We start from the raw sequence: 26,105 nt of genomic DNA on the forward strand, positions 1-26,105 counted from the left end.
ATGCCCTATTTTTTTTCCTTAGTCCTATCACCTGTATATATACAGACATACACCAGTTCTGTAGCTAGTACCATTGCCCCTTGCGGTAACAGCTGGACCAGGCCAGAGAGATGGCTCAGCAGGTAAACTCACTTGCTTCAAAAGCCTGACAACCTGGGTTCCACCCCTGGAGCCCACATTAGAGGAAAACGAGAAGACCAGAGCCACCTCCACAAAGTTGTCTTCTGACTGGCAATGCCCTCCGTGGAAGCACATCCAGACTCATACCCGCATACGTACGCATACACATACCCACACATGCTCACACAATAGTAATAAAGCTAAGTAAACAGAAACCATTGGACGTATGATCTTCTTCTGGCCAATCAGAACATTTCATTCCTTCTCAAGAATGATTGGTTCAGGACTAAATACATAATACAATGATGCAATCAAGACTGACTTGGCTGTAGAGAGTGGGGCTGTAGTACCCTGGGTGGACACAACTAGAATGCACAAGTCCCTGCATTCAGAATACTTCCCTAGTGCACAGGGTCATGGGTTCAGTCTCTGCAATAGACTGTAGAGCTTCCTGATAGTTTCTATTTATTTACTTTCTATGGAAATTAGGAATTGAATCCAATGTCTTGTGTATGCTAGGCAATCACTCTATGCCTGAGCTGTGTCTCCTTCCCTCTTTTTACTTTTTGAAACAGGGTCTCACTAAATTAACCAGGCTGGCCTTGAACTTAATGAGTAGCCCAAGGAGGTCTTGAACATCCAATCCTTCGGCCTCCATCTCCTGAGTAGCTGCAATCACAGGTCTGCACTAGTAGGCTCAGCTCATTCGCCATTGTCTCTTCCCACTGGACAAGAGACAATGAGGCTGAGTCTGGAGCTTCCATGAGGAAAAGCCAAATCTGTAATGCAAAGTCAATAAAAGAAGGGAAAACAAATACTCATGCCATGGCCTAAGGCCCAGCTCACATCATCCTGGGGAGTTCTTCAAGTTCAAAGCCAATACACTACCACCACTACTACCCTCATCATCATGCTTATCTTAGTCACTGTTTTATTGCTATGAAGAGACACTGTCCTGACTAGTTTGATGCCAACTTGACACAAGCTAGAGTCATCAGAGAGGAGGGAACCTCAATTGAGAAAATGCTTCTGTAAGATCAGGCTATAGGAAAGCCTGTGGGGGCATTTTCTTAAATAGTGATTGATGTGGATGGACTTAGCCCATTGTAGGTGGGGCCACCTCTGGGCTGATGGTTCTGGGTTCTATAAAAAATGCTGGCTGAGCAGGCAAACCATGGGGAACAAGCCAGTAAGCAGCAATGATATGGAAGTGTGAGTCAAATAAAGCCTTTCCTCTCCAAGTTGCTTTGGTCATGGTGTTTCATCACAGCAACAGTAACCCTGACTAAGACAGACACCATGATCAAGGCAACCCTTATAAAGAAATGATTTAATTGAGGGCTTGCTTACAATTTCAGAGGTTTAGTCCATTATCATCAATGCGGGGAGCAAGGCAAACCTCGGGCAGTTACTGAAGCAGTAGCTAAGAACTACATTCCTATCCATTGGAAGACAGAGTGAGAGACACTGGGCCTGGCTTGGGCTTTTGAAACCTAAAAGCCCAACCCCAGTGACACACTTCCTCCAGGAAGGCCCCACCTCCTAATCCTTCTAATCCTATCAGAGTTCTACTCCTTGGTTACTAAGTATTCAAATATATGAGCCTATGGAAGCCACTACACTGCTTAAGCCATTTCTGTTTGTTTTGTTTTGTTTAAGACAGGGTTTCTCTGTGTAGCTCTGACTGTCCTGGAACTCGCTCTGTAGACCAGGCTGAACTTGGACTCAGAGATCCATCTGCTTCTGCCTCCTGTGTGCTGGGACTAAAAGTGTGTATCACTGCCACCTGGCTGCTTAAGCCATTTTTGAATAACATTTCATTACTCATGACTGAGAGAGTTCTGGTTGATACAAGATGCTTTTGTGAGATAGGTTTTGCATTCTCTGTGGAGAGTTCTAACTGGGTTAGGGAGGAGAAACAGCCTAGGGAGCCTTGTAATAGAATACAGACATGGTCAGGGAAGACATGTCAGTCAGAGCCTCAGACTTGAAGTCCTGAAGTATCATGAGGATATATGGATTCAAATCTACACTATTATTTTATTCATTTTTTAATCAAAATTTTTTATATTTGTTATATATTTGTTTATTTTATTATGTTATGTATATGAGTATTTTGCCTATATGGATGTCTGTATACCACATGCATGCCTGGTACCCTCAGAGGTAAAGACTGTTGTGAGTCATTATGTGGGTACTGGGAATTGAACTAGGGTCCTCTGGAATAGCAACAAGTTCTTTAACCACTTAGCCATCTCTCTAATCCCTTTATGCATTTTAAAATTTTCATTTAAAGTATTTTGAAAGTCTATAAAACAAAGAAAACAAGGTTTATAGTTGAAATGTGGGGAACTGACTTATTTTTCCTTGAGTCTCAATGTCCTCTTCTGTAAAGTGGGCATATTATATTCAGAATAGTTATTTCAAGGAGTTATTATAAGCAATGATTTACATAAAGAACCCAGACCAAAATATCTAGTATATCATTCACAAGTAGAAGATATCACTATTATTAATGCTTTGAATTTTTCCTATTTTGGAATATGTGATAATGGATTTTATTGCAACCTTGAGGCAGAAATAGAGTCAACATCACATAAATCAAAAGCACAAACTCTTTAGAAAGAAGCCATTAGATTTATTAAACATTCATTGTGCTGCTCAGATTTAGTCACCAACTCTTCCAAGCTGATAGACAAAGGGACAGCTAAATACAGTTTATTTGCTGAATGTGTTGGCTAGGTGTTTTGTTTGTTTGTCAGCCTGACAAAAGCTGGAGCCATCTGGGAAAGGAAATTTCAACTGAGAAAATATCTTCATCAGATTGGCCTGTAGCAAGTCTGTGGGACAATGTCTTGATTGATGGTTGACGTGGGAAGGCCCAGCCCACTGTGTGCAGTGCCATCCATGGGCAGCTGTATAAGAAAGCAAGCTGAGCAAGCCATGAGAACAAGCCTACCAGCAGCATTTCTCCGTGGCCTCTGTTTCAGTTCCTGCCTCTAGGTCCCTGCCCCCTTGTGAGTCCCTGCCTTGCCTTCTCTCAGTGGTAAGCTGTAAGATGGAATAAACCCTCTCTTCTCCAAGTCACTTTTTGCTCATGGTGCTTATCACAGCATAGGGAGCAAACTTGGACACTAAGTGTCAATGAAGAGTTGAGTATTTGTATTCTCTTTGCTCTGGTTAAGGCTAGAATACCTTGTCGATGGCAGTCCTCCTAATGGATGGGTTCGGGCTAAACTTTTTCCACTGGAACGGTGGGAAAAACAAAGAAACAAACAAACAAACAAACAAACAAAAAGAGCCAACCCAGCACTAATCAAAAGAACCCAATTCTGTGCCTGGCAGGATGTGAACTCCCTGTGGTCTATCTTGTTTCTGTCATAATTCCAGGAGGTAGAAACATCATTGTACAGATGGGAAAACTGAGGCTTTAGAGGGAAGGAATTGTTGAAGGATTCCCAGCTGCTAAGCTGTGGAAGCATTTCTAGCCCAGGCTGTGTGGGTTCAGACCTCCTCCCTCACACTCTTATGCAAACTGTCCACGACCCTCCCCTACCCCCTGTACATCCAGTCGAGCAGGATTTGCCTCTGCCCTCTGGCTCCTGTGTGCGCTATATCAGGTCTCAACTCAACAGGAGACCTAGATTCCAGGCTCAGGATTCCCTGGGTCATCCGCAAGGCTCAGCGTGGGATTTTCCAGTGGCAGTGGGGGCAGAACTGAATCATTTTGAGGAACTAGGATGTCTTTTCTGAGAAGAATTGTTATATTCTGTCTGCCTGTTTCTTTATACATTTGAAGATGTCCCGTTGTGGGAGGACAACCATCCTTTCCTAATGAATCACATGCAGTCGATTTCATTCTACATAGTTGTATTGCGATGATCCAGATGGGAATGAGAGGTAATTGCTTTGATTTATTTTATTTTTATTGATAATGCTCTAATTGGGAGGTGGATATGATTTGAAACAAATGATATTTATTCTATGTGAATTTCGTATTAATAACACATTTTGCTTCACAATGAATTAAAAACAGAACACTTTCTACTGTGCTATAGCATCTTCAAGTTTTCCATGTCATGTGGATGATTATACTATGCCACCTGTGCTGTTTGTCAGCTATGATCATTGTCTTGGCTTGTCTCCTGGAGACGCTGGATATGTAGGTGACTTGGTGACAACAGAAATCAGTGAAAGATGTGGGCAGAAACTTAAACACAGCGCTGAGCCATTGGATACGAGTGATTCTCATGAAAGCAATTTACACACTACAGGTGCTGAAAGTCAAGGCTGTCACATTGTATGACACCAAAGGGTTTGTTTGCATTGTATTTAAAGCTCTAGATAGGCTGTATTAGGCGACTTCTATGGTCTGGATGAGCATTTCAAAAAGTTCCATATGTTAAAGACTTGTTATCCAGAGTGGCATCATAGGGGTGCTGTGGATCCATAGGAGGAAGGACCTAGAGTGCTCTTAGGCCATTGGAAACATGCCCAGAATTATTGTGAGGCCTGTACTCCTCCTGCTTTCTTTTTAGCTTGAGATGTGAACACTTGCACTTGTTCAGCCTTGCATATCCACAATGAAATGAGACCCTCATCAAAGGCTTAGGATAAATTGGCCTAGTCTTGGACTTTAACCTTCAGAAACAAAAGCCCAAATAAGCCTCAACTTCACAAGTAGCTTATCAAGTGTTTCGTTATCATTATACGAGGCTCAGTGATACAGAGGGATGGGCTGGAAAGAGATTGAGGGGACTCGCCTTGGTTCTCGCCTGCTGAGCATTCATTGACTGTATTTGTGTAGCCCACGCCATTCCAGACAATCTGTGCTTGTAGAGATTGTTCCAGTCTTGACGCAGCTTAAGAACAAGTCTGACCAAATCCCCATTGTTCTAGCTTGATTCAGAGATGGGGAATGACAGGCACTAGGGTGCTATCCTCTTTGCTGAAACCTTTAAGATAGATCTTGACTTAATCATGCCTCAGCCCAAGTTCAAGGTTAGCCTTTGTCTCTCTCTGGAATCCCGGGACTTTGGAGCCCAGTTGTAAATAGCATTGGCTCTAGCAGGTCCAGAGCTAGGAAACAGAACGGATAAAATGGCAGGGATGTAAGCTAATGGTGAGTTGGAGTCCTATGTTTCTCCATAACAAACAAGTGTCGTGAAAGAGGGCCAGCATGAACAGTAAAAAGCCTAAGGAAGAGGAGTTTGTGGCATTGCACCAGGAGACTTTTCCCATCTGAAGCCCGTGGGAGGAGTCCAGGATTTGGGTGTGGGTGTGTTAAGCTCCTCCAGAGCTTCTGCCATCGGTGCAGCATTGGACTCCAGTGCCACATTCCTTCCTTTAGCCCTCTGGATAGTTTCACACCAAAAAGATTTAGCTTTTCTTTTCTCACTCTTCTTCCCTCTAAGAACTCTGGATCTCAGTTCGCTTCCTCCCCTGCCTTTCTTCTCCACGATGCCTAGACTACTTTCTGGCAGTGTTCAAGTGAAATTCACATTTTCATTCAGCAAATGTGCTTGAACTCTTTGAAGACATGTTCTAGATGGAATCTAATGGGGGACAAAAAGGGAGCTCCATGACAGGCCTATAATTCCAGCATTTAGGATGCTGAGGCAGGAGGATGTTATCTTTGAAGCCAGGCAGGTAAGACACTCTCTCACAAAACAAAACAAACACAGAAAATGAAGTACCAGATATTTGGTGTTTTTATTGGGCTGTATCAGCCAGGGCCTGAGGAATCACAACCATCAAAGGGTCACAGTCATCATTGACGTACCATTCTATTACTCTTCTAATATACTTTGTCTACTATTTCTGCTGGCAGCCTCTGACTAATTCTGCTGAGGAGAATCATCCTGATTGGCTCTATTAACCATCCCTTTACCAGGCTACATTGTAATGAAAAACCAAATCCCCAAGTGTTACTGGATCCTAATGGCCCAGCTAGCTCAGTCGGTAGAGCATGGGACTCTTAATCCCAGGGTCATGGGTTTGAGCCCCATGTTGGGCACTAGATGTTGCTGAATCCTAATGGCTCCCTCAAGGGAAGGAGGGAGAAGGCATGGTGTCAACAGCACAGACACCAGGAGCCAGTTAAAGGCAAACATCAGACTCATTTATTCAATAATGGGGAAGGCACAGCACCCAAGCTGTGTCCCAATCTGGTGGCATGGCATGGTCATCCTTCATTGGCTGGGCATGATCAGGATGACAGCGATAAGGAACTCTGGCATCACCTGTTGCTAGGCCCTCAGACTCCAGTTTGGCTCATAAAGAAGTACATTATGTCTCAGACCGGCCTCAAATGCTGGTTCTGCCGTGCTGAGTGGATGAAGGAGAGCTGTCTCTGAACGTGGACACCAGAAGCACGTTGCTGGCACTGGACCTTCAGAGAGGCTCCTGTGTCCACCTTCAGCAATGTCTTCCTTCTATTTCCTCTAAGCAAAACTGAGGAAACCAAATGTAACCTTGGACTGGACAATGCAGACAAGAGGCTCCTTTTCCCTGACTGAAACCAAATGTGTTCCCCAGTGGCAGCCACATCCAAATTTCCTTTTTGTTTTAATAAAACAAAATAAATATTTACTTCGGAAAAAAAAAAAGAAGTACATTATGTGCATGCCTCGGCAACTGGTTTGAGTCAATATCCTTGACCCTATGGGCCTGTTCTACTACACCCAAGCCCCTGTGTGGTGCTTGGGTGCAATGTGTTACCATTTATTGTAGCTCTTTTTAGGATTTTTTCTGAGGAGCAAAGTACCCAACAATGATATGCATTGTAGTCGGAGATATGTCCTGTGTCATTCAAGAGCTCGAAGGTTACTCCTGGTCCCTAATGTCATCTAATTGCTTGATGGCCGACTCCAAAGGTAATTGAATGGTTAAACCAGTGATCTAGACTCTGGTGGCAAATCAGGGGACAGAGACAAACACCGAAAGGCACCTTCAGCCCAGAGACAGGAACCCCCTGGTGTGGATTAGTGTTAGCTGCATTCCTTCATAGAGTCAGTCTGGGAACACAGCGGAAGAGGCTGCTCCCAATTTCCTCTACATCTCTTTGCAGCAGGATGCACAGATATTGTCTCTATCTTTCGTCAGCTTATGGATTGTTAGGAGAAAGAGGGCTAGAGTTGATGGAACAGAAGTTGTTGGTGTTTCCCAGCACGGGGGGAGTCTAGCTTGAACATGCTTTCTGACCTGGTGTGATGGCTCACGCCTGTAATCCCAATACTGAGAAAGGAGGACTGTCGTGAGTCCAAGGCCACCTTGAGCTACAGAGTGAGATCCTCTTCAAAGACGTCATTAAGTATATAGATGAATAAATAAATAAACCAATCCACACACTGAATGAGCTGTTACTGTGGCTCTTTACTCCCTCTTGTGGTGGTGTGTTGCCATTGTCATCTATAACACCCAAACCTGTCTGGCTGAATCACCTTAGTTCTTTACCAGCAGAACATAATTGGTGACCATCTTCACGATTTGGTGGGTCATGCCCTCGAGTCTGAGTCGTTGCAGTGATTTCAAGGTTCTCATGTTCTCTATCTATTAAATTCCCAGTTGTACTGTTGGTGAACTCATCATGTTTTAGGGCTGCCCATGTTAAGTCTTGCCTCACAAGGCACCCCACTCCCCACCACTCTTATTTTCTAGTGAAATAGCAAAATCTAGAAAACCCGCCAGAGTTTTGAAATCTTGCTAAGCTTCTCATGGTTTTCAAGATGGTTTGAGCATCTTCTGGGGCCTGGCGTTCTGCAGAACAGAGGATCAGAGGAAGGCTGAGTAAGGCAAAAACAATATTATAAGACAAAAATTGAAAGAGTAGGATATTTAGAGAAATACACAAACAGGAGGATATTCTAGATATCTCAGTAACTAGGGTACAAGTAGTAACAATACCAGTGAGAACATGCATGATGGGGATAATATGAGCTACAGACTTGATCTAACGGCCATATGTAGAGCCTAAGCCCCAGACAACAAAGCAGGCATTCTTGTCAAATACATGTGGAATCCTTATTAACACTGCCAAAACGATGGCTCAGAAGGCCCGTCTGATATATTTCAAAAGATTGAAACCAGTGTGTCTTCTTTGATAGGAATGCATTAAGTTCAAAATCATCAGTAGGAAAGATTATTAGAAAATCCTCCTGTTTGGTAGCAAATAAATTTGTAAAGAACCAACACATGAAAAAAAAAAGGTATGAGAGAGGTGGGTATGGTGGTGGTGTGGGACTACAAGCCCATTGCTTTGGAGGCTCAGGCAGGATGGTTTTTACTTTTATACACTGGTCAGCACCGAGTGCCATCCCTATATCTTGCGCTTTGAAACAAGAATTGATGCAATCTCCTCACACTTCTAAACTAAGATTAACCCAGCTGTAATTCTCTCCTAAATCTTTCTTTTGCCCAACGTACATAACTCACAGGACTGTGGCAACTGCTCACGGCATTCAGAAAACACCAGCAGACGTTACCAAAAACACAAATGACATTGCCAGATTCGGCACAATCCAGACCTGTGTAGCCGTTGCCAGCAAAGTGATTTAAGGCTATCTAGGGATGGAGCAAAGAAAGAAGCTTCCTGTAATGCCTTTGGTGGATTTCTAGTCTACTGTTGCTAGCTGACCAGAGTTGATGAACCTAAACTCCATTGGGAAATATTTTCATGAACAGATTAGTTATGCTTCTGTGTGCTCCTTCTGATACCCTGAACGAACCCAAGGCTTTCTTCCAGCTGTGTTACAGCTACTGTTTCCACTGGGACTGGACTTCAGGTCCAGTAAGGACGCAGGACATAAACTTTGCCATGCCAAAGAATGTGTAAATTTCTTTCCTACAAACGACTTCCTTTTTTCTCCTGCTCCTTCTCCTCTTCTACAGGATATCACTATGTAGTTCAACTGGTCCCAAAACTCCTATGTAGTCCCAACTTATGATCCTCCTGCCTCAGCATCTCCAGTGCTGGGGTAATGGGCTTGTGCCACCACACATGACTTCCTACAAAAATTTTCTTCCTATAGCAGAATCAGTGAATATTATCTGTTTATGGATGGGAAATAAGATAAAGGAGGAAGAAACTTAATCTCAGCACTTGGGAGGTAGATACAGGAGTTCAAGGTCATTCTCAGCTACATTAGCAAATTTGAAGCCAGCCTGGCCTACAAGAGACCCTATCTCAAAAAACAAAACAAAACAAAACAAAACAAATGGAAGACAAACTAAATAAAAAACAAAACAAAACCCATAATACTTGGGTTTAGTGGCTCATGCCTTTAACCCCAGCATTCAGGAAGCAGAGGCAAGAGGGTTTCTAAGAGTTTTAAGTCAGCCTGGTCTACATAGCAAGTTCTAGCCCAGCAAGAACTACACAGTGAGACTAACAAAACAAAACAAAGAATCCAACCAAACAGCATCACTACAAAACCAAACCCAACCAAACAAAAACAAACAACCTGTGTTATATTCATTTTACCAGCTGAGTTTGAGACGAAACCAAATCTAAACTTTGGCAAGATGCAGCTGTCTTGGTTACTGTATCCCCTAGAGGATTTCTTATGACCCTCGAAGAAAGACATTTCCATTTCCATCCATGACTTGACCCTGATTTATGCAGTGTAATTCTTGGACAGCTTGCATTATCCCCAAATCAATCGATTTTCTTATTTACCTCTGCTACTGAGGTCTAAGTGTGAACTCAGCCTGTAAAAGCTGCAGCTGAAACCCAGCTGTTTACTCAATGACGGTGTTTCAATTAGTTGGGAAATGAAATTTTCATCTCAATACTTCAGATTTTGGTTCCAAGAAGGTAGTTCTCACATGTACCACATGTGATCCCAATATGTTTAAAGGTTCAGTGCGGGTCTCTCCCTATTTCACACACCTAGCTCTTCAGCTGGAGACAGGAAAGTGAGGACCACAGGAATCAAGCCTTACAGATGGAAAAAGAAAGATTTACTTCGTCCTACTGCCCAGTCCCAAGTATATCCAGGCTGCCCCTTCATGTCTTAAGTGATAATCTGGACCAAGCTGTCACACAAGAAAGGGGATGGTTGAGTTGCTTACCATCTGAGAAACCGTCTTGGCAGCTTGCTGGTCCACATGTTAAAAGAAAGGAAATAGAAGGAAGAAGCCTCTGGAGAGATGTAGGAAGGGAAAGAGAAATGGCGGGGTGCTGTGGGATGTTCTGTATGGCAAATGTGTTGCTCTGATTGGTTAGTAAATAAAACACTGATTGGCCAGTAGTCAGGCAGGAGGAAGTATAGGTGGGACAAGGAGGAGAATAATTCTGGGAAGCAGAAGGCTGAGTCAGAGACATTGCCAGCCGCTGCCATGACTAGCAGCATGTGAAGATGCTGGTAAGCCACTAGCCACGTGGCAAGGTATAGATTTATAGAAATGGATTAATTTAAGATATAAGAACAGTTAGCAAGAAGCCTGCCACGGCCATACAGTTTGTAAACAATATAAGTCTCTGTGTTTACTTGGTTGGGTCTGAGCGGCTGTGGGACTGGCGGGTGTCCAGGTGTCAGAGATTTGTCCTGACTATGGGCCAGACAGGAAAACTCTAGCTACAGCGGGGCCTTGTTATTATTGCATTTCTCCCATGGTATTCCTCCCTTCCTTCCTTCCTTCCTTCCTTCCTTCCTTCCTTCCTTCCTTTTTTTCTTTCTGAGACAGGGTTTCGCTGTGTAGTTTTGGTGCCTGTCCTGGATCTTGCTCTGTAGACCAGGCTGGCCTCAAACTCACAGAGATCGGCCTAGCTCTGCCTCCCAAGTGCTGGGATTAAAGGTGTGTGCCACCACTGCCTGGCTCTTAAAAGATTTATTTATTTTATGTATATGGTGCTCTATCTACATGTAGACCTTGCATGCCAGAAGAGGGCATCAGATCCCATCATAGATGGCTATGAGCCACCATGAGGTTGCTGGGAATTGAACACAGGATCTTTGGAAGAGCAGTAGGTGCTCACAACTGCTGAGTCAACTCTCAGCCCTATTCTTATCCATTCTTACATGGTTCACCCAGGGAACATCTCTGACATTCTCCAATCATTGATCATTCCTCTTTGAGGAGAAATATAAAGTATGTGGTCTATCAGAGGGTTGAGAAGTGTCTTCTCTTTTGTTTACTGTGACCAAATCTAAAACATGGTTTAAAGCTTAGATACATTTAAATTTAAATCAACTAATGATTGACCCTGGATAAGCTTGTTTAAACACATTCTCTGTGGCACTTGCTGCTGACTCTCCCTTGTTTATTCACCTTTGCGCCGATGCTATTTTATGGACAATTTTTGAATAGAAAATTATGTTTTAAGAGGCTGGGGGCTTAGCTCAGTAGTAGAGCACATCTAGTTTGTACAAGACTCTGGGTTTAATCCTTAGTGCTTTAAAAAATAATTTTTTTATTATAATAATTTTACTCACATAGAAGTTACTAAATTAGCCAGGCGACAGTGGCACACGCCTTTAATCCCAGCACTCTGGAGGCAGAGGCAGGCGGATCTCTGTGAGTTCGAGGACAGCCTGGTCTACAGAGCGAGATCCAGGAGAGGTATCAAAGCTACACGGAAAAAACAAAACAAACAAAGAAGTTGCTAAATTAGTGCAGAGAGTAGATACATTACAGCAGGCTTGAAGAACTCTTAAGTCCACGTACTGATGTAAGATGATTTGAGACTAGCTAGATTTGAGCTGAAGCCAAGTGCAGGTGGGTTGAGGACCACTGAGGGAATTAACTAGACTCTTAATTTGTCACAGTCTGTATCGCTGACCTTAAGGAAATCTCTAGTCTACTAAGTTTTTCCTCTATGCATTTAGTCTAGAAGACAGAAAAGGGAAAAATCCCACAGGTCATTTATTTACCCTAAATGCACCAAGCTATCTTTGTTTCTGTTTTGTTTTGTTTCTGGCAGAGTCTGACTATTTAGTCCTGTCTGGCCTGGAACTTTCTATGTAGACCTGCCAATGGCCATGTCAGAGGAGCAGCAGGTGGCAGTTGACTTCAGGGCATTGGCCTAGCAGCATGCAAGGCACTGATGGGTGAATCTCTAGTAGGCAAAGCCCCGAGAGCCTTGGCCCCAGAATGGCTCTTGCTACTGCTGTGCCTTCACATGTTTGCCGCTGTCATTTTTCTCTGGTATCTGGCATGGTGTGAATGGGCTTGGGGCAATCCCCACTGCCCTTAATGTGGTGTGATCATTTCATGGAAATATCCTGTTCTAGTGGGCATTCTTACCTGTGGATTATTATTGAAGATGATTTCCTCCTAAGCTGTACTGTTTAACTGATGCAATGATTTTATGCAATGATAGTGTTAGTTTAAATAGGATTTTGATGATTGAGGGTCTTTAATAAACATAGTAAGAGATAAAGGTTAGCTTAGTGGAAAAACTAATGGAGGTAAAAGCAAGATGTGGTGTTGCCCCTGGGGCTGCAGAGGATAGAAAATAAGAACAAGGAAGTGTCACACAGCTGGTTTCCCTTGAGGAGCCACATAGACTGTGGTTTAAGTTAATGATTACAAAAAACAACTGAGTCCCAGAAGCTAAGATAGCTCAAGGTCTTTTAATATTAATGTTGAGAGATGTGTTCGTGGGTTTCAGGGTGCACCAGGGCTAAAACAGAGCTTTAAATATGACTTATGGTTAGATTAAGATGTTTCTGTTAATGGATTTTAGGTAGAAAATCTTGGAACACAATTTAAAGTTTAGAAAGGCACACTTTTAATAGCCGAGTGAGGGACTCATTGAGGACAGGGAACAAGGACAGTGACAGCCTGGTTATTGCTGGCTGACATAACTTTCTTGCTAGGATGGGTTGGTGATCATGGGTAATTATTAATTCCTTGGGTCTTTACTAAATATAGTAAGGGATTATTTTATTATTTTGTTATTAATTATTAATAATTTCTGCCCTCAGCTTCCTGATATAAAAACTGTTGATGAGTGGGTTTGTACCCCGAGGATTTAAAATAGAGATGACTGGTTGTTTTTATCTGTAAAACTTTAGATTTCTGATTCCTTTAAGATTTTTTTTATAAGATTACCTTTTGAGATAAACGAAGTGATTAGTCCTTTTTTTTTGTAACCACAAAATACAGCCTGCCAGTAAAAGAACTGGCTGAGAAAAACACCTTGCTTACTTATACTCTGATAATCTATAACCAGTTGCTTGGGTATGAATGTATGTAGGTTCTTGGGACAACTTGTTTTTCACCTGTAATACATAAAATGTTTAATCATGTAAGGAATATGGAAAATATGTTGGTTTTTACTTGTATTCATTGTAGTCATTCACTTAAAAATAGATTGAAACCACATTGTAATTTTTATATTGCTTGAAGGAGTTTGCTGGGGTATATAAGCTATAAGGAAAGAAATAAAGTTAGCTAGAAGGAAGACATCAAGAGAGACAAAAGGGGAAGATTAGGGTAGAAGAACAGAACAGAAAAGAAATAGAGTGGAACTAACAACAGTAAAAATAATGAAATGAAGAACTAAGCTGTGGCCCTCAGAAAAGCCCTCGTGTGTCTATTGGTCTGTCTAATTCGTCTGCTCTGCATCTCCTCTTCAGTTTCTCCGACCTGTGGAAGCCTTGCCATTCATCAGCACTTTAGGGGGAGATCCTGACATGTTGGAGGGGTGTGTGTGTGTGTGTGTGTGTGTGTGTGTGTGTGTGTGTGTTTCCCTTTTTCACTGGGCCCAGAGAATTAAGTTCTCCTCCCTCAGATAGAAAAGTCAAGCTGCCTGTTGGGTCCACCTCAAATCCTGAGCTGTTAGAGGCTGGTTCTCACGGCAGTGGTATAGACCAGACTGGCCTTGAACACATAAAGATCCACCTGCCCCTGTCTTTGAAGAGCTGGGATTAAAAGCATGTGCCACCATGACTGGACTAATGTGCTTTTTTTTTTTTTTTTTTTTTTTTTTTTGGTTTTTCGAGACAGGGTTTCTCTGTGTAGCTTTGGAGCCTTTCCTGGAACTCATTTGGTAGCCCAGGCTGGCCTCGAACTCACAGAGATTCTCCTGGCTCTGCCTCCCGAGTGCTGGGATTAAAGGCGTGCGCCACCACCGCCCGGCCTCCAATGTGCTTTTAATTAGTAAATATAAATCTCTTTTTCTTCTAGGACTCTAGGGCAAGACAATTATATACTCACATACATTATACAATTATATGCAATATATATATATATATACATATACACACATGTATATATATACACACATACAATTATACATATAAATCCATACTTATGTTGCAAACCTCTTTGTAGCATATTAAATCAGACACCTCCTTCTACTTTGACGATTGTAATTTCTAAATATGTAAGCATTCATATTCTAAACATATTTATTCGTAGACTTACTTTGTCACCTGCTTTTACCTATTTCTTTTGGCTGTGGTCCAGGACAAGCTAGAAATAGCCAGGGCTGGGTTTTAAGATTGAGATTGGCTAGTGGAATACCAAGGAAGACTATAAGACAAGATCACAGCTGACATTCTGCAGTGGTTACTTTGAGACCCGAGCTACCCCAAACACCTGTTGGAAGACATTGCTGGCTGGTCAGAGGTCACAGCTTCTCCGTGGCCTAGCAGCTTATCTCAATAAGCTCCCTCCCTCCAGTAGAACTTTCTGCCTCTACCTGCCCTTATCTGGAGAATGTCCCCAGGTCTTATCTAAAAGCTGTTTCTAAAACCAGATGCCCGATTCATCTTTACCTTGACTCTTGGCACAGATCTCTGCTAAGGACACTTGTGCTAGGAACTCTGCTATAGGACCCTACTGCCACATACTATGTCATGTAATAGGAGCGAGCCACTTAATGCAAATTAGGGTTTGTCCCCAGGCTCCCCAGTCCCGTATATTCCTTATACTCTGGAATAAAATTGAGCTGATTTACAGAAATCTGTCTCCAGGAGGGCTGTGTCTGTTCGTGCTCATGGGCTGCCAAAGCTTTCTGTTGCCCTGTCCACCTCTTTCCCCTGTCGAGGTGGTGGCCAACAGGCCCGGGGCTGGGGTCGGGGGGAGATCCTTGCAAACACCAATACACATAATCAATATTTCCCCCTTTGAGCTAGCTTGAGGAAGTTTGGCTCCTCATTGTCACGGTAGCTGTAGAGGTTTCCCCAGAGTGGCTCAGGGTCACGAAACCCACACTGTTACAGAGTGGTCGCTGAGCTCATGCCAGAGTCAGGTTCCCGATTCCCTAGACTATTTTTTATATTTTAACTTAAGCTTCTCTTTTAAAATGCTCGCACACTGGGCTGTGCGTGGTCAGTAAGGAAAGCAGAAAAACCAGCTAGGCGCGGGACAGACGTGCCTTCCGGGCGGAGGTGGCCTCTACCCTCATGGTTGGAAGCCAATGGGTCGGAGAAAAGGTCCCAATGTCCCGAGCTGGACGAGCCCTTGGCATACTGTACTTCCTCCCTGCTTCCCCCCTTAACCACTGTCTGTGGGTGCTGGGCTTAAGGCAGAGCCTGGAGCCGGGTAGGCAAGCGTCACTGGCTCCATATCCCGCCCCTTTTCCCCCTAACTTTCTCCATTGGCTCTGCTTTTCTATTCGAGAATTGTGTGTTCACAGTCTGAGTGAAGGAGGTTGGCTTTACCGACGGAGAAAGACTTAAAAAAAAAAAAAAGCAGAACAGAAAGCAAAGTGGATTGGTAATTTCAAAATTATTTTCCTTGCGAGGAAAGCATAGGAGTCAGGACAATGGGCCAATAAGGGGTTAATTAGCATCGTGTTACTTTATTTTATGTAGATTAAGCTGGAGAGAACCTCATTACCTTGGCAGCTGAAACTCGCCTGTTTGGAAATTTTGGCTGTTAGCTGGCTAATTTTTTTCAAGGACTAAAAAATCTTAAAAAAAATTATGTTGAACCCAGGATCTCACTCATGCCAGGCAAACTTTCCACCACTGAGATGCATCCCCTCACCTGCCTTTTATCTTGAGTCTTGTATGCTCTCTGAGCTGGTCTGTTTGGCTTTCAGGGAACATGGGGATTCAAGGGTCAAATGCGATAAGCAGATTTGAACGGATGGCTGTGAGAACAAAGTACTGGCTGAGCTTTGGGCTGCCAGTGAAAGGCCGTGAACTTCGGAGTTGAAGGTGTGGGTTAGGCAGCTACTCCTCTTGCTCTGCTGGAGCACTGAAGCCACATTTCCAGATCTCAGAACTAAAGTTGTTGGCTAGGTACCTACCCCAGAGTCTTCACTCCCTTTCCTCAAACACAACCGACTAAAACTGAGGCCATATTCTCTTTCAGGAGCGGCTCTTCCTGTTGTTTGCTTTGATGACTGACCCACCATAGCATATCTTGTTAAGGCAGAGTATGTCGTTCAGTTCCTTACCCCTCACACCCAACGACCCAGAAAGACCTATTCATGCCATTCGAAATGCACCCAAAATTTTCCTCTTCAACATTTCCCCTTCTGTCCTCTTTTCTCTCTTTCCAGGTCTTTTATACATTCTTGTCCATCTCTCCTCAGCCCTCCTTAAAAGGACAAAGTGACCTTTTCATAAGTAAATGTATTCTAACCACCCTCCGGAGTAATCCTGCTCAGAACCATTTTCTGCATGAAATTCATACATTGAATATGATCTAACTAGCTCTTTTAGTTTTGTGGCTCCATTCTCTTCCTGCCCCAACCTAGCTATTACCTCCCCTCGCTATCATGCTCCACCCCACCCCAATTTAAACACTTCTGCTTCACTTCCTTGGAACAGCCTTTCTTTTTTCTTTTTCTCTCCATGGGTGCATAGTGTTCCTTTATGTTGCCACCATCTGTCAGCACACCTACACACTTTTCTCACAAGTCCTATCAGGCTGCAGTGCCATTGAAAGTTAATCAGCACACTGCCAATAGCATCCATAGTCTTTTTGCTCAGCTCTAAGTTTGTTTCTAAGACCTGGTTGCTCAATATTTGTTGAATAAATGACTGACACTGTATGGCTGTTCCCAACATGTAAATACTAAACTCACTTAGCCGCCTTTTTTTTTTTTTTTTTTTTTTTTTTTTTTGATCCACTGTGTCTGTTTTGGGAAAGGCAGTGGGGGGGGGGGGGGCTCCAGCATTCTGAGTTTTGACAGTTTCAGAATGATTTTCATATAGTAGATCCAGGGGATACATTCTGAGAAGTCTTGATCACTGCTACGAAGGATAACTTTCTTTTTTAGAAGCTAAGTCAAAAAGCCTCTCCTGAATGGAAGCCAAGTACTATTTATCTAGGTCAGTGGCTGAACTCAGATCACGTCGTTGAGTGAATGACGAAGCTATAGGGAGCTATATGCAAGGAGAGTGCGGGACCAGTCATTTCGCCACACAGATCCTGGCAGCCCTCTCTTCTAAAAGAATTTCCAAGCCAATTCTCTTGGACAAATTTTTCTCACGAAGTGGAATCGTCCTGGACTACATTTCCCAGGATGCCAAGCCAGGCCCCCCCCATCCCCCACGCAGGCGCACTTGGAAACAGACGCCAATTTCCTGAAACCCGTAGGTCGCTCGCTGGTGTCCCGCCCCTTCTCTCCCGGCTCGCTGTCCTGGTCTTGCAGAGCGTACCCAGGGGCACTGCCAGGGTGTGCGTGGTGCAGGGTAGACTCATGGCTTCGCCGCTGAGGTTCGACGGGCGTGTGGTCCTGGTCACCGGCGCCGGGGGAGGTGAGCCTCGCGCCGGGCCCGCTGTCCGGATGGCAGGGCTGCGGGGGTGCAGCTGCGGGCTGCGGAGAGCTCGTGCCGGATTGAGAGGGACCCGGGTGGGCCGGGCACGCAGGGTCACTGGGCACACTGGGACACTGGCCATGCAGGCAGGTGCTCCGGAGTCCCCAGCCGGGAGGGAGCTTTCAGGACCCACGGCTTTCCCAGGGGACATGTCAGGAGGTTGCTTGGTGCACAACTGGGTAAAAGTTCGTCCTCTCTGGTGCGTGGGCATGGAGTGTGAGTTTTGCTGCCTTTGGACGCTTAGGCCTCTGTCAAGTCACATATGGGCTTAAAAAGACTTCTTGGACCTGGCGTTCCACCCAGGGGACTGAGATGCCAGCCCCTTGACTTTGAAAGGTCGGTCGTTGAGTGTTTATTTTCCTCCGTCTCATGATTCAAGTTCTCGAGAGGGCCGCACACACCAAAGTTCACCGGGAATTGTGGCAAAGGTCTCACACTCAAGTGTGTGAAAGGGCGAGAGATGATACGGGGATAAGGTGAGAGGAGAACCTGAGAGCAAAGGCATTTCTGAAGTGAGCCAGCCAGTGGGAAAGCTGCCAATCTTTTATTTCATAATAAGAGAATTGCAATTGAAGCAACACTAATTTTAAGGGACAGGAAATTAACTCACACTTAGGTAGATGTTTTGCAGTGAAATTTCTCGATTAGTTTCACCCCAGTGAGTGGCCTCTAACCTCCAAGTGTAAGGCATTAACTTAATGGAACTTTGATCTCTCGCTCTTAAAGGGGCTGCCATGCACCAATCGTTATTATTGAGACAGGGTCTCATCTATGCCAAGCCGGCTTTAAACTTCCTCCCTCCATCTCCCAGAGGCTGTCATTACCCATGTCTGCCACCAACACTGGGAAAAAGTCTGATTAATTTATCCATTTTGGTTTATTTGTATATGTATTTATCAATTTACCCCAAATATAAATTTCCTATCAAGCTTCTCCACTTAGCAATGAAATGTATCAACTAAAATTGAGAAAAAAAGTTAAAGAAGTTTATGCTAGACAAAAATCTTCCATCCCTGGTTGCTAGCCTCCCTGGTCAATTCCTCAAAGCTCATCTCTACTTGCCAATCTCAGGTATTCAGAGTTAAAATGATTTGCAGTTGACAGCGGCATGTTCAAGGTTCAGCACAGGTTCTAGAAATCACTAGATAGTTTAGGACAGGAAAGAATTCAGCAGAAGCATTTGGGTTTGTGTTGGGGTTTTGGAAGTCACCCCTTTGATCTGTCATTGGATCTCTGCCATAGTCTAAGTGGCCTAGGACATTAGGGACCTGAAAGTATGGAAGCTGACATTCAAGGATTAGGAGACCAGATCAAGTAGTTACCTCTCCAGGCCCGGTTTTTTTTTTTTTTTTTTTTTTTTTTTTTTTTTTTGGTTTTTTGAGACAGGGTTTCTCTGTGTAGCTTTGCGCCTTTCCTGGAACTCACCTTGTAGACCAGGCTGGCCTCGAACTCACAGAGATCCGCCTGGCTCTGCCTCCCGAGTGCTGGGATTAAAGGCGTGCGCCACCACCGCCCGGCTCAGGCCCGGTTTTTTAAATATGAGGATATTTCAAGAAAAGTAGCTTCTTAAGCAGCAAATGCCAGAGTCCTGGTAATGTGGTATCTTTGTCATTTCTACTTTTAAAATTTCACAAAAATTCACCTAGTGATGGACTCTAGTTCACACTTGGCGTCTAGCAGCCAGAGAGGATGCTAGGGAATGGTGGGGAAAATAGATGGGAAAATAGGGTTCTAACTTTTCTAACTTTCACAGCCAGAAGGAGGGTGGACAGGATGTTGAGAGAACCAGGAAGATGCTGCCTGCTATTGTAACTTAATTGTTGACTTGTTATTTTAAAATGGGAGATCAAGTTTCATGAACTAAAATAGTCATACTGACATTTCCCAACTTTCTCTTTATTTTGTTTGACCAGGATTGGGCCGAGCTTATGCCCTGGCTTTTGCAGAAAGAGGAGCATTAGTTGTTGGTAAGTTGTGGTTTTCTTTTAAATTAGTAGCCGTCAGCAAAAACACAGTTTTCCCAAGTGCCCTTTGTCTTCCTAGTACACAATTAGTTAAGGTTTAATTTCATAGTTTTTACTTCTGTCAGAGAATTTTTGAGTTTAAGGCTAACTTTTTTCCTTTTTAAAAGTTGCCTTATTTATTTATTTTAAAAACCTGGCTTGCCGAGATTATAGGTATCCATCACCATGCCCTGCTTTACTCACTTTCTAACGTGAACTATTTTTGTAGACTTTCTCATTTATAAGAATTGATAAAGAGGTATAAACATTGATTCTTGGCTTTAGTCTTGTGGGCTGTTACTTTTTGAGGTAGGAGCTCATCCCCTGACGAGAGATGAAAGGAGAAGCCCTCGGTAAATACCTTGGTAAAAAGTAAATAATTGCAGTTGGAAGTTTGGAGTCAGGAGGCCATAACGATGAGTTATCTATCTCTTAAAAACAATTTCAATGGAAACCTTTTTAAAACTTAAAAAAAATCGAATCCTGATGTCAACTATGTGAGTGTTAGTTCAATGATGGGGTGGAGACTGATGGAAAGGTGAGCTCTTGTGGACTACTGAAGGATTTAGTAACCCGCATAGTTAGGATTGGCCTCGTGTGTTTGTCCACAGTTGGGAAAGAATGAGTGCTAGAGCAGGGGTATATGCAGGGTAGATGATCCGCCCTGATGATATGTTGAAGCGTATTTCCTAGGATGAAACTGTTGGCTGGTAGTGGCCTCCTAAACATGGACACTGTAATATTTGGCAAGGATGTATATTTCAGTCTCTCTTTGACAGGTCTTCTTGAGGATGTTTCATGGCCAGGCCCGAAGACACGTGCTGTTACTATTTTTTCTTTCTTCACGTGCTATGAAGTTCTTAGTATTTCTACCCTGTTTAACCTGTTTATTTATCATGTAAATTCTACTCACAGATCTCGTTCAATCTTTCCTATCTCCTAACGGACCCAAGAACATTTCCGTTTGCAAAGAGAGCATTTTGGTCATTGGTGCTTTTATTGTTGACAAGTTCTTTTCTGGAGGAGAGGCTGCATGAATCCCTCTCCCCACTTTTGTTTTAACTAAGAAATGAACATAGTATGTAAACTTGTTTTAAGCCAGGGGTCATGGGGATCCTTGTAATCCTAGTACTTAGGAGGTGGAGACAGGAGGATCAGAAAGAAGTCCAAGGCCAGCCTAAGTTACATGAGAAACTCTCTCAGAAAAAAAAACAACCCCAAACAAACAAGCAAACACTCCCCTCAAAATCAAACCTCAAACCCTAGAACAGCAAACCAAACACATACAATTGCATAGACACCCTCCACCCCCACATCACCAGTCTTTTTTCTTAAATAATTTCACAGCAGGCAAGCTTGGGCTCTACAGTCAAGCTCTTTCTTAGAGTATTAAAGGAAATAAACTACAGTGTTGTAAGAGCGCACATCAGTTCTTGTTTTCCTACAGCCTTTGAATATGTCAAATTCGGATGGTGAGTGTTTGAGTTCAAAGAAGAGATCAAATATACAAAGACAGCATGTCTATTCATTCTCTCATTGCCTTGGGATGGTTGTTGTGGTATTGCGAAAAGTCCTAGGTGAAAGTTCTAGAAGGCAGAATTCAAGTATTTGCTGAACATGGCAGAAACTGTTTTAGTTAGTTGTTCAAGGGCAGGATTCAGTCTTTGTGAAGCTATAGACAGACAAACAGACACACACACACACACACACACACACACACACACACACACTCTTTTAAGTTTTGAGACAGTTCTTGTAGCCCAGCCTGTCCTGGAATTTGTTATTAACCCTGGCTGGCATTCATCATGCACTCTTTCTGCCTCAGCTTCCCAAATGCCGGGTTACAGGTGTGCACCACCACACCAGGCTTGATACAGCGGACCTTTTTGATGGTTGCTTACCTTTTTCTTCATCGGTGACTTTCCTGAGAACGTTGTGGGCCACCAAGGCAGTTTGTTCCCATCTAATCAGTACTGTGCTCTTCTTCAGCATTAAAAACAAAAAGCATCGATATCTTGCTTCAAGGCCTCAAGGTTGCAGTGTAGAGTGCTAACCTTTTTGTTAATTGTTTTTGTTCATTGAGGTGATTCAGCTTATCTTGTTTCCGGAAGATTGACCTATCATAGATCCTGTACTTGGCTCAGAGGACAGTAAGAAGTGTAAGACCTTGAGAAGTAAAGTAGCTTGTCTCCCATCTAAATCATCTTATGCTAGATTATAATGAGTTTACCGTTTCACATTGTAATGGCTTGTCGCGATAGACATTTATGTGGCCAGATAGACATTTATGTGGCCATTCAGCTGTTCCTGTACTGTGATCTCAGATGACAGATCAACTCTTTTTTTTTTTGTCGGAGCTGAGGATCGAACCCAGGCAGGGCCTTGCGCTTGCTAGGCAAGTGCTCTACCACTGAGCTAAATCCCCAACCCCGACAGATCAACTCTTACCTGGAGCATTGCTATTGGGTCAGAGGGGACATAATGCTGTGTGCCAGACAGTTTATGTCAACTTGACAAAGCTAAAGTCATCTGAGAGGAGGGAACCTCAACTAAGAGAATGCCTCCATAGGAGCCAGCTGTAGGCAAGCCTGTAAGGCATTTTCTTAATCAGTGATTGATTCAGAGGGGCCCAGCCCATTGTGGGTGGTGCTGTCCCTGGGCTGGTGGTCCTGGGTTCCATAAGAAAGCAGGCTGAACAAGCCAGTGAGGATCAAAGCAGTAAGCAGCACTTCTCCATGGCCTCTGCATCAGCTCCTGCCTCCTGCCTTGTTTGAGTTCCTGTGCTGACTTCCTTTGATGATGGACTATGATGTGTAAGTGAAAACCGAATAACCCCTTACCCTCCCCGCCTTGCTCTTGGTCATGGTGTTTCATCACAGCAGTGGAAACCCGAAGACACGCTGGATCTGTGTGCTGGTTGGCTCTAGAAACTCCTCTTCAGAAGTGGCTTGGTGACTTCCCCTCCTGTTTCTGTGACCAAATCCTTTAGCCAAGCCTGAAGCTAAGGGCATCATTTAAGAAATGCTCTAAGTTCATGATAATACAAATGCTGTACTTTATATCCCACTTTAATATAAAGTATTACAGAATATTTAAATTTGAGCATAAGATTTTCTTTTGTTTTAACTAAGATACAAGCTTCATTTTAAACTCAAGCCCCATGTTACTAGTATCACACACCTGTAATCCAGTGCATGGGATTTATACTCTAACAATCCGAATTTGGTTTTGTGTAAATTACAGATTTCAGTGAAGGTTTGCGCATGTCTGAAGTAGGTGCTGGGAACTGAGCAGGAGATGAGCTGTACCCAGTTCTCTCAGTAATGCTTTATCTTGAGAGCATGAACACAAGACAGATGGAGGTCTTCTAGCAGGAACTTCAGCTAAAAGTCAGAAAGTTTTGTCCTCTGGAACTGAGGGAGTAGCATCTTGGACAAGTTAAGTTACACTCTTATGAACTAAGATGGACATGACTTCCTTTCTGCGCTGTACTTACACAATAATGGGTGAACCAGATCTTAATTCCTGTGGGCTACAGTCAGAGTGTTTCCACCCTTGTGTGATCCCGACAGCTGGGAGATAAGTCAATGAGGAAAATCCATTGATTGACTTTGAAACCAGGTGAAAGTTCACATCTTGCCTCTATTGCCTAATTACATGAGCTCTTTGTAGCTACTTTCCCTAATTTGTAGGGTTACAGTGAGATTAAATTGTATGAAAAATTGAAGACCTTCATAGAAGATAAAGGAACCAGCAATTCACCAGAGTACCAAGTATACATTGTGTGCCAGAACTGGACTGAATTCATAAGTCCACATGAAATCTTGCAAAAGAATGGATTTTAAAAAGTTTTTTTAAGTGTGTGTGTGTATGTGTGTGTGTGTATGTGTGTATGTGTGTATGTGTGTATGTATGTGTAGTCGATGGTGTATGTGTGGAGGTCAGAGGACACCTTTCAGGACTTGGTTCTCTCCTTCCACCATGATGGTAGGTCTTGGGGATTAAACTCAGGTCATCAGGCATGGCAGCACAGGAGCTATCTCACTAGCTTGAAGCTGAGATCTTGTTCCCTTAGTGTTATTGGGAGGTCTTGTGTTCCTCCAGCCTCCACCAACCGGCACAGCAGCAGTCTTGGTTCTTGTGTTGAAGAGAAAGAATTCAGAGAGCGGTAGGTAAGGTAGGTAAACCCAGAGTGTTTCTAATAGTAATAAAGTAAAATTGCACTCTTTAAAAAAATCATTTATCATACATGTTATGGGTGTTTTGTCTGCTTATGTCATTCACTGTGTATGCCTGGTGCTCAGGAACTGCAGTTACAGAGGGTTCTAGAACTGACATGTATGTGGGTGCTGGGAATCGAACTTGAGTTCTCTGGAAGAACAGGGAGAGGTCTTAACCATTCAGCTATCTCATCCGCCCTGAAATTACACTCTTGAGGCTAGAGTGGACTGAGTGTGGCAACACTTCTCTGTCTTTGTGGGGTCTGAACATATATACCAGTCTTCTGTTTCTCTCCCTTGGCCCAGCAGGGGCAGCCTAAAGGGGTTGGTCTCTTTCCTGGAATTGGGCAGGATTTTTGGAAGAACCATTTACTCACAATTTATTCTGTTATTAGGTTTGTGAGGTGTAAGGGTATGTATGAGGGTTTAACTAAAGTTTATCTCAAAATGGCAAAGGCATATGGCACATGCCTTGTGGGCACTGGTGGGAACTAGTTGAGACTATTGTCCTTGTTTACTCAGAGCTGGTGGGCAACCTTGGCATTTGGAGGCCTGGTCGAAAGTCTATTTCTCTTTATTTTTTCTTTTCCATACCCATTAGCCCACAGATTCCACATGTGTACCCTAACATGAGGAGGCACCCAGTGCCCTTATTTAAAACACATGTCTCCTCAAGATACTTAAAGAAAAATGCCTGCTTTAGGCATCCATATTCCCTGCAAGTGTAAATACAGTGCTTGTTTGGTAATCCAGAGTGCGCACTGACTGAGTGAGCAAGTGAAACATAGAACATGAGGAGACAGACTGAAGAAGCATATGCAGATGCCAGTGTATAATGAACAGACTGCATTTGCTGGCTCCTCCCTAGATGATTCTATGAGCACCACCAACCCAGTTATGTGAGAAAACCTCCGAGTCACGTTACAGTGCCTCTTACCAGTTAGAGGAAATCTTAATAAACTTAATAGACTTAGCATCAGTTGGAGCTGTTTGTTTACCCTACAGTTACTTATTGAGTGCCTGTTATGAAGAGAACATCATCTGCTAGACAGAGCATTGTAGTGGGAGCTGTATAGGATTTTAGGGTCCCTACTTTGTTTTTTCTTTTTTCTTTTTTTTTAAATTGAAATGAGATCTTGTTGTATAGCTTAGGTTGGCTTTGAACTTGTGAATGTCCTGCCTTAGCCTCATTCCTGCTGCGAGTGTAGGCATGTGCACCTATGCCTGGTGGCCCCTACTTTTAGGAAGCTTAGGTTGTAGTAAGAAGGCAGTAGAAAGATACACAATAATATTATATGTGAAAAGAAAATAAATAATGATAGATGCTGGGAGGGGAAAAAATGAAGACTGATTGGGATAGAAAATGCTGCAAGAGGACTTTGAGGAGAGACCTCCAGAAGTGGATTGTGAAGGACTGACCTGGAGATCGGAGGTTCAAGAGTTTCTGCCAGAGATGCCAGCTGGTGCTGAGGCCCTGAGATGGAGACAGGCTTGATGTGTTTTAAAGTTAGCAAGGGGGTCAGTGTGCCTGGACTTGGTGGGGCCACTGAAGGGAGTGAAAGTTAGAGGTGAGAGCGTCGAGTCAGCAGGAGGCTGGACCGGGTGGCTTTTGACCCGATTCCGATGGTGAAATAGTACAGAGTGTGAGTGGAGGAGCAACGTGACCTGGTGTAGGGGGTTAATGTTGTTTTTTTTTTTTTTTTTTTGGTTTTTCGAGACAGGGTTTCTCTGTGTAGCTTTGCGCCTTTTCCTGGAACTCACTTGGTAGCCCGGGCTGGCCTCGAACTCACAGAGATCCACCTGGCTCTGCCTCCCGAGTGCTGGGATTAAAGGCGTGCGCCACCACCGCCCGGCAGGGGGGGGGGGGTTAATGTTTTATTTGGTTGCCGATTGAGGACTAGATGACCCAGACCAAGAGTGGAAGGGAAATGGAGAGTCATGATGGCTGGGTACATGGGTTGGTGGTTTTTACATAGGCTTTGTAATTTTTTAAAATGAAGATAAACAAGTATAAGCAGAGAGGCAAGCCAGAGCCT

General features: G+C 43.5%; 1 protein-coding gene and 1 non-coding gene across 2 annotated transcripts in view; both read left to right on the top strand.

The window, feature by feature from the left end:
• Nucleotides 1-6,063: 6,063 nt before the first annotated feature.
• Nucleotides 6,064-6,136, top strand: Trnak-cuu (transfer RNA lysine (anticodon CUU)). Its single transcript has one exon. It is a non-coding gene; the product is annotated as a tRNA-Lys (tRNA).
• An 11,477-nt stretch (nt 6,137-17,613) lies between these two features.
• Hsd17b4 (hydroxysteroid 17-beta dehydrogenase 4) overlaps nt 17,614-26,105 on the top strand; it is an 84,338-nt gene continuing 75,846 nt past the window's right edge. Inside the window, exons 1-2 of the mRNA XM_059246180.1 lie at nt 17,614-17,786; nt 19,760-19,813. Of these exons, the coding sequence (XP_059102163.1) occupies nt 17,729-17,786; nt 19,760-19,813 (112 nt within the window). The 5' untranslated portion in view covers nt 17,614-17,728. The remainder of the gene's footprint in view (nt 17,787-19,759; nt 19,814-26,105) is intronic.

Source organism: Peromyscus eremicus, chromosome 19 (assembly GCF_949786415.1).
Source record: "Peromyscus eremicus chromosome 19, PerEre_H2_v1, whole genome shotgun sequence".
Taxonomy (NCBI): Eukaryota; Metazoa; Chordata; class Mammalia; order Rodentia; family Cricetidae; genus Peromyscus; species Peromyscus eremicus.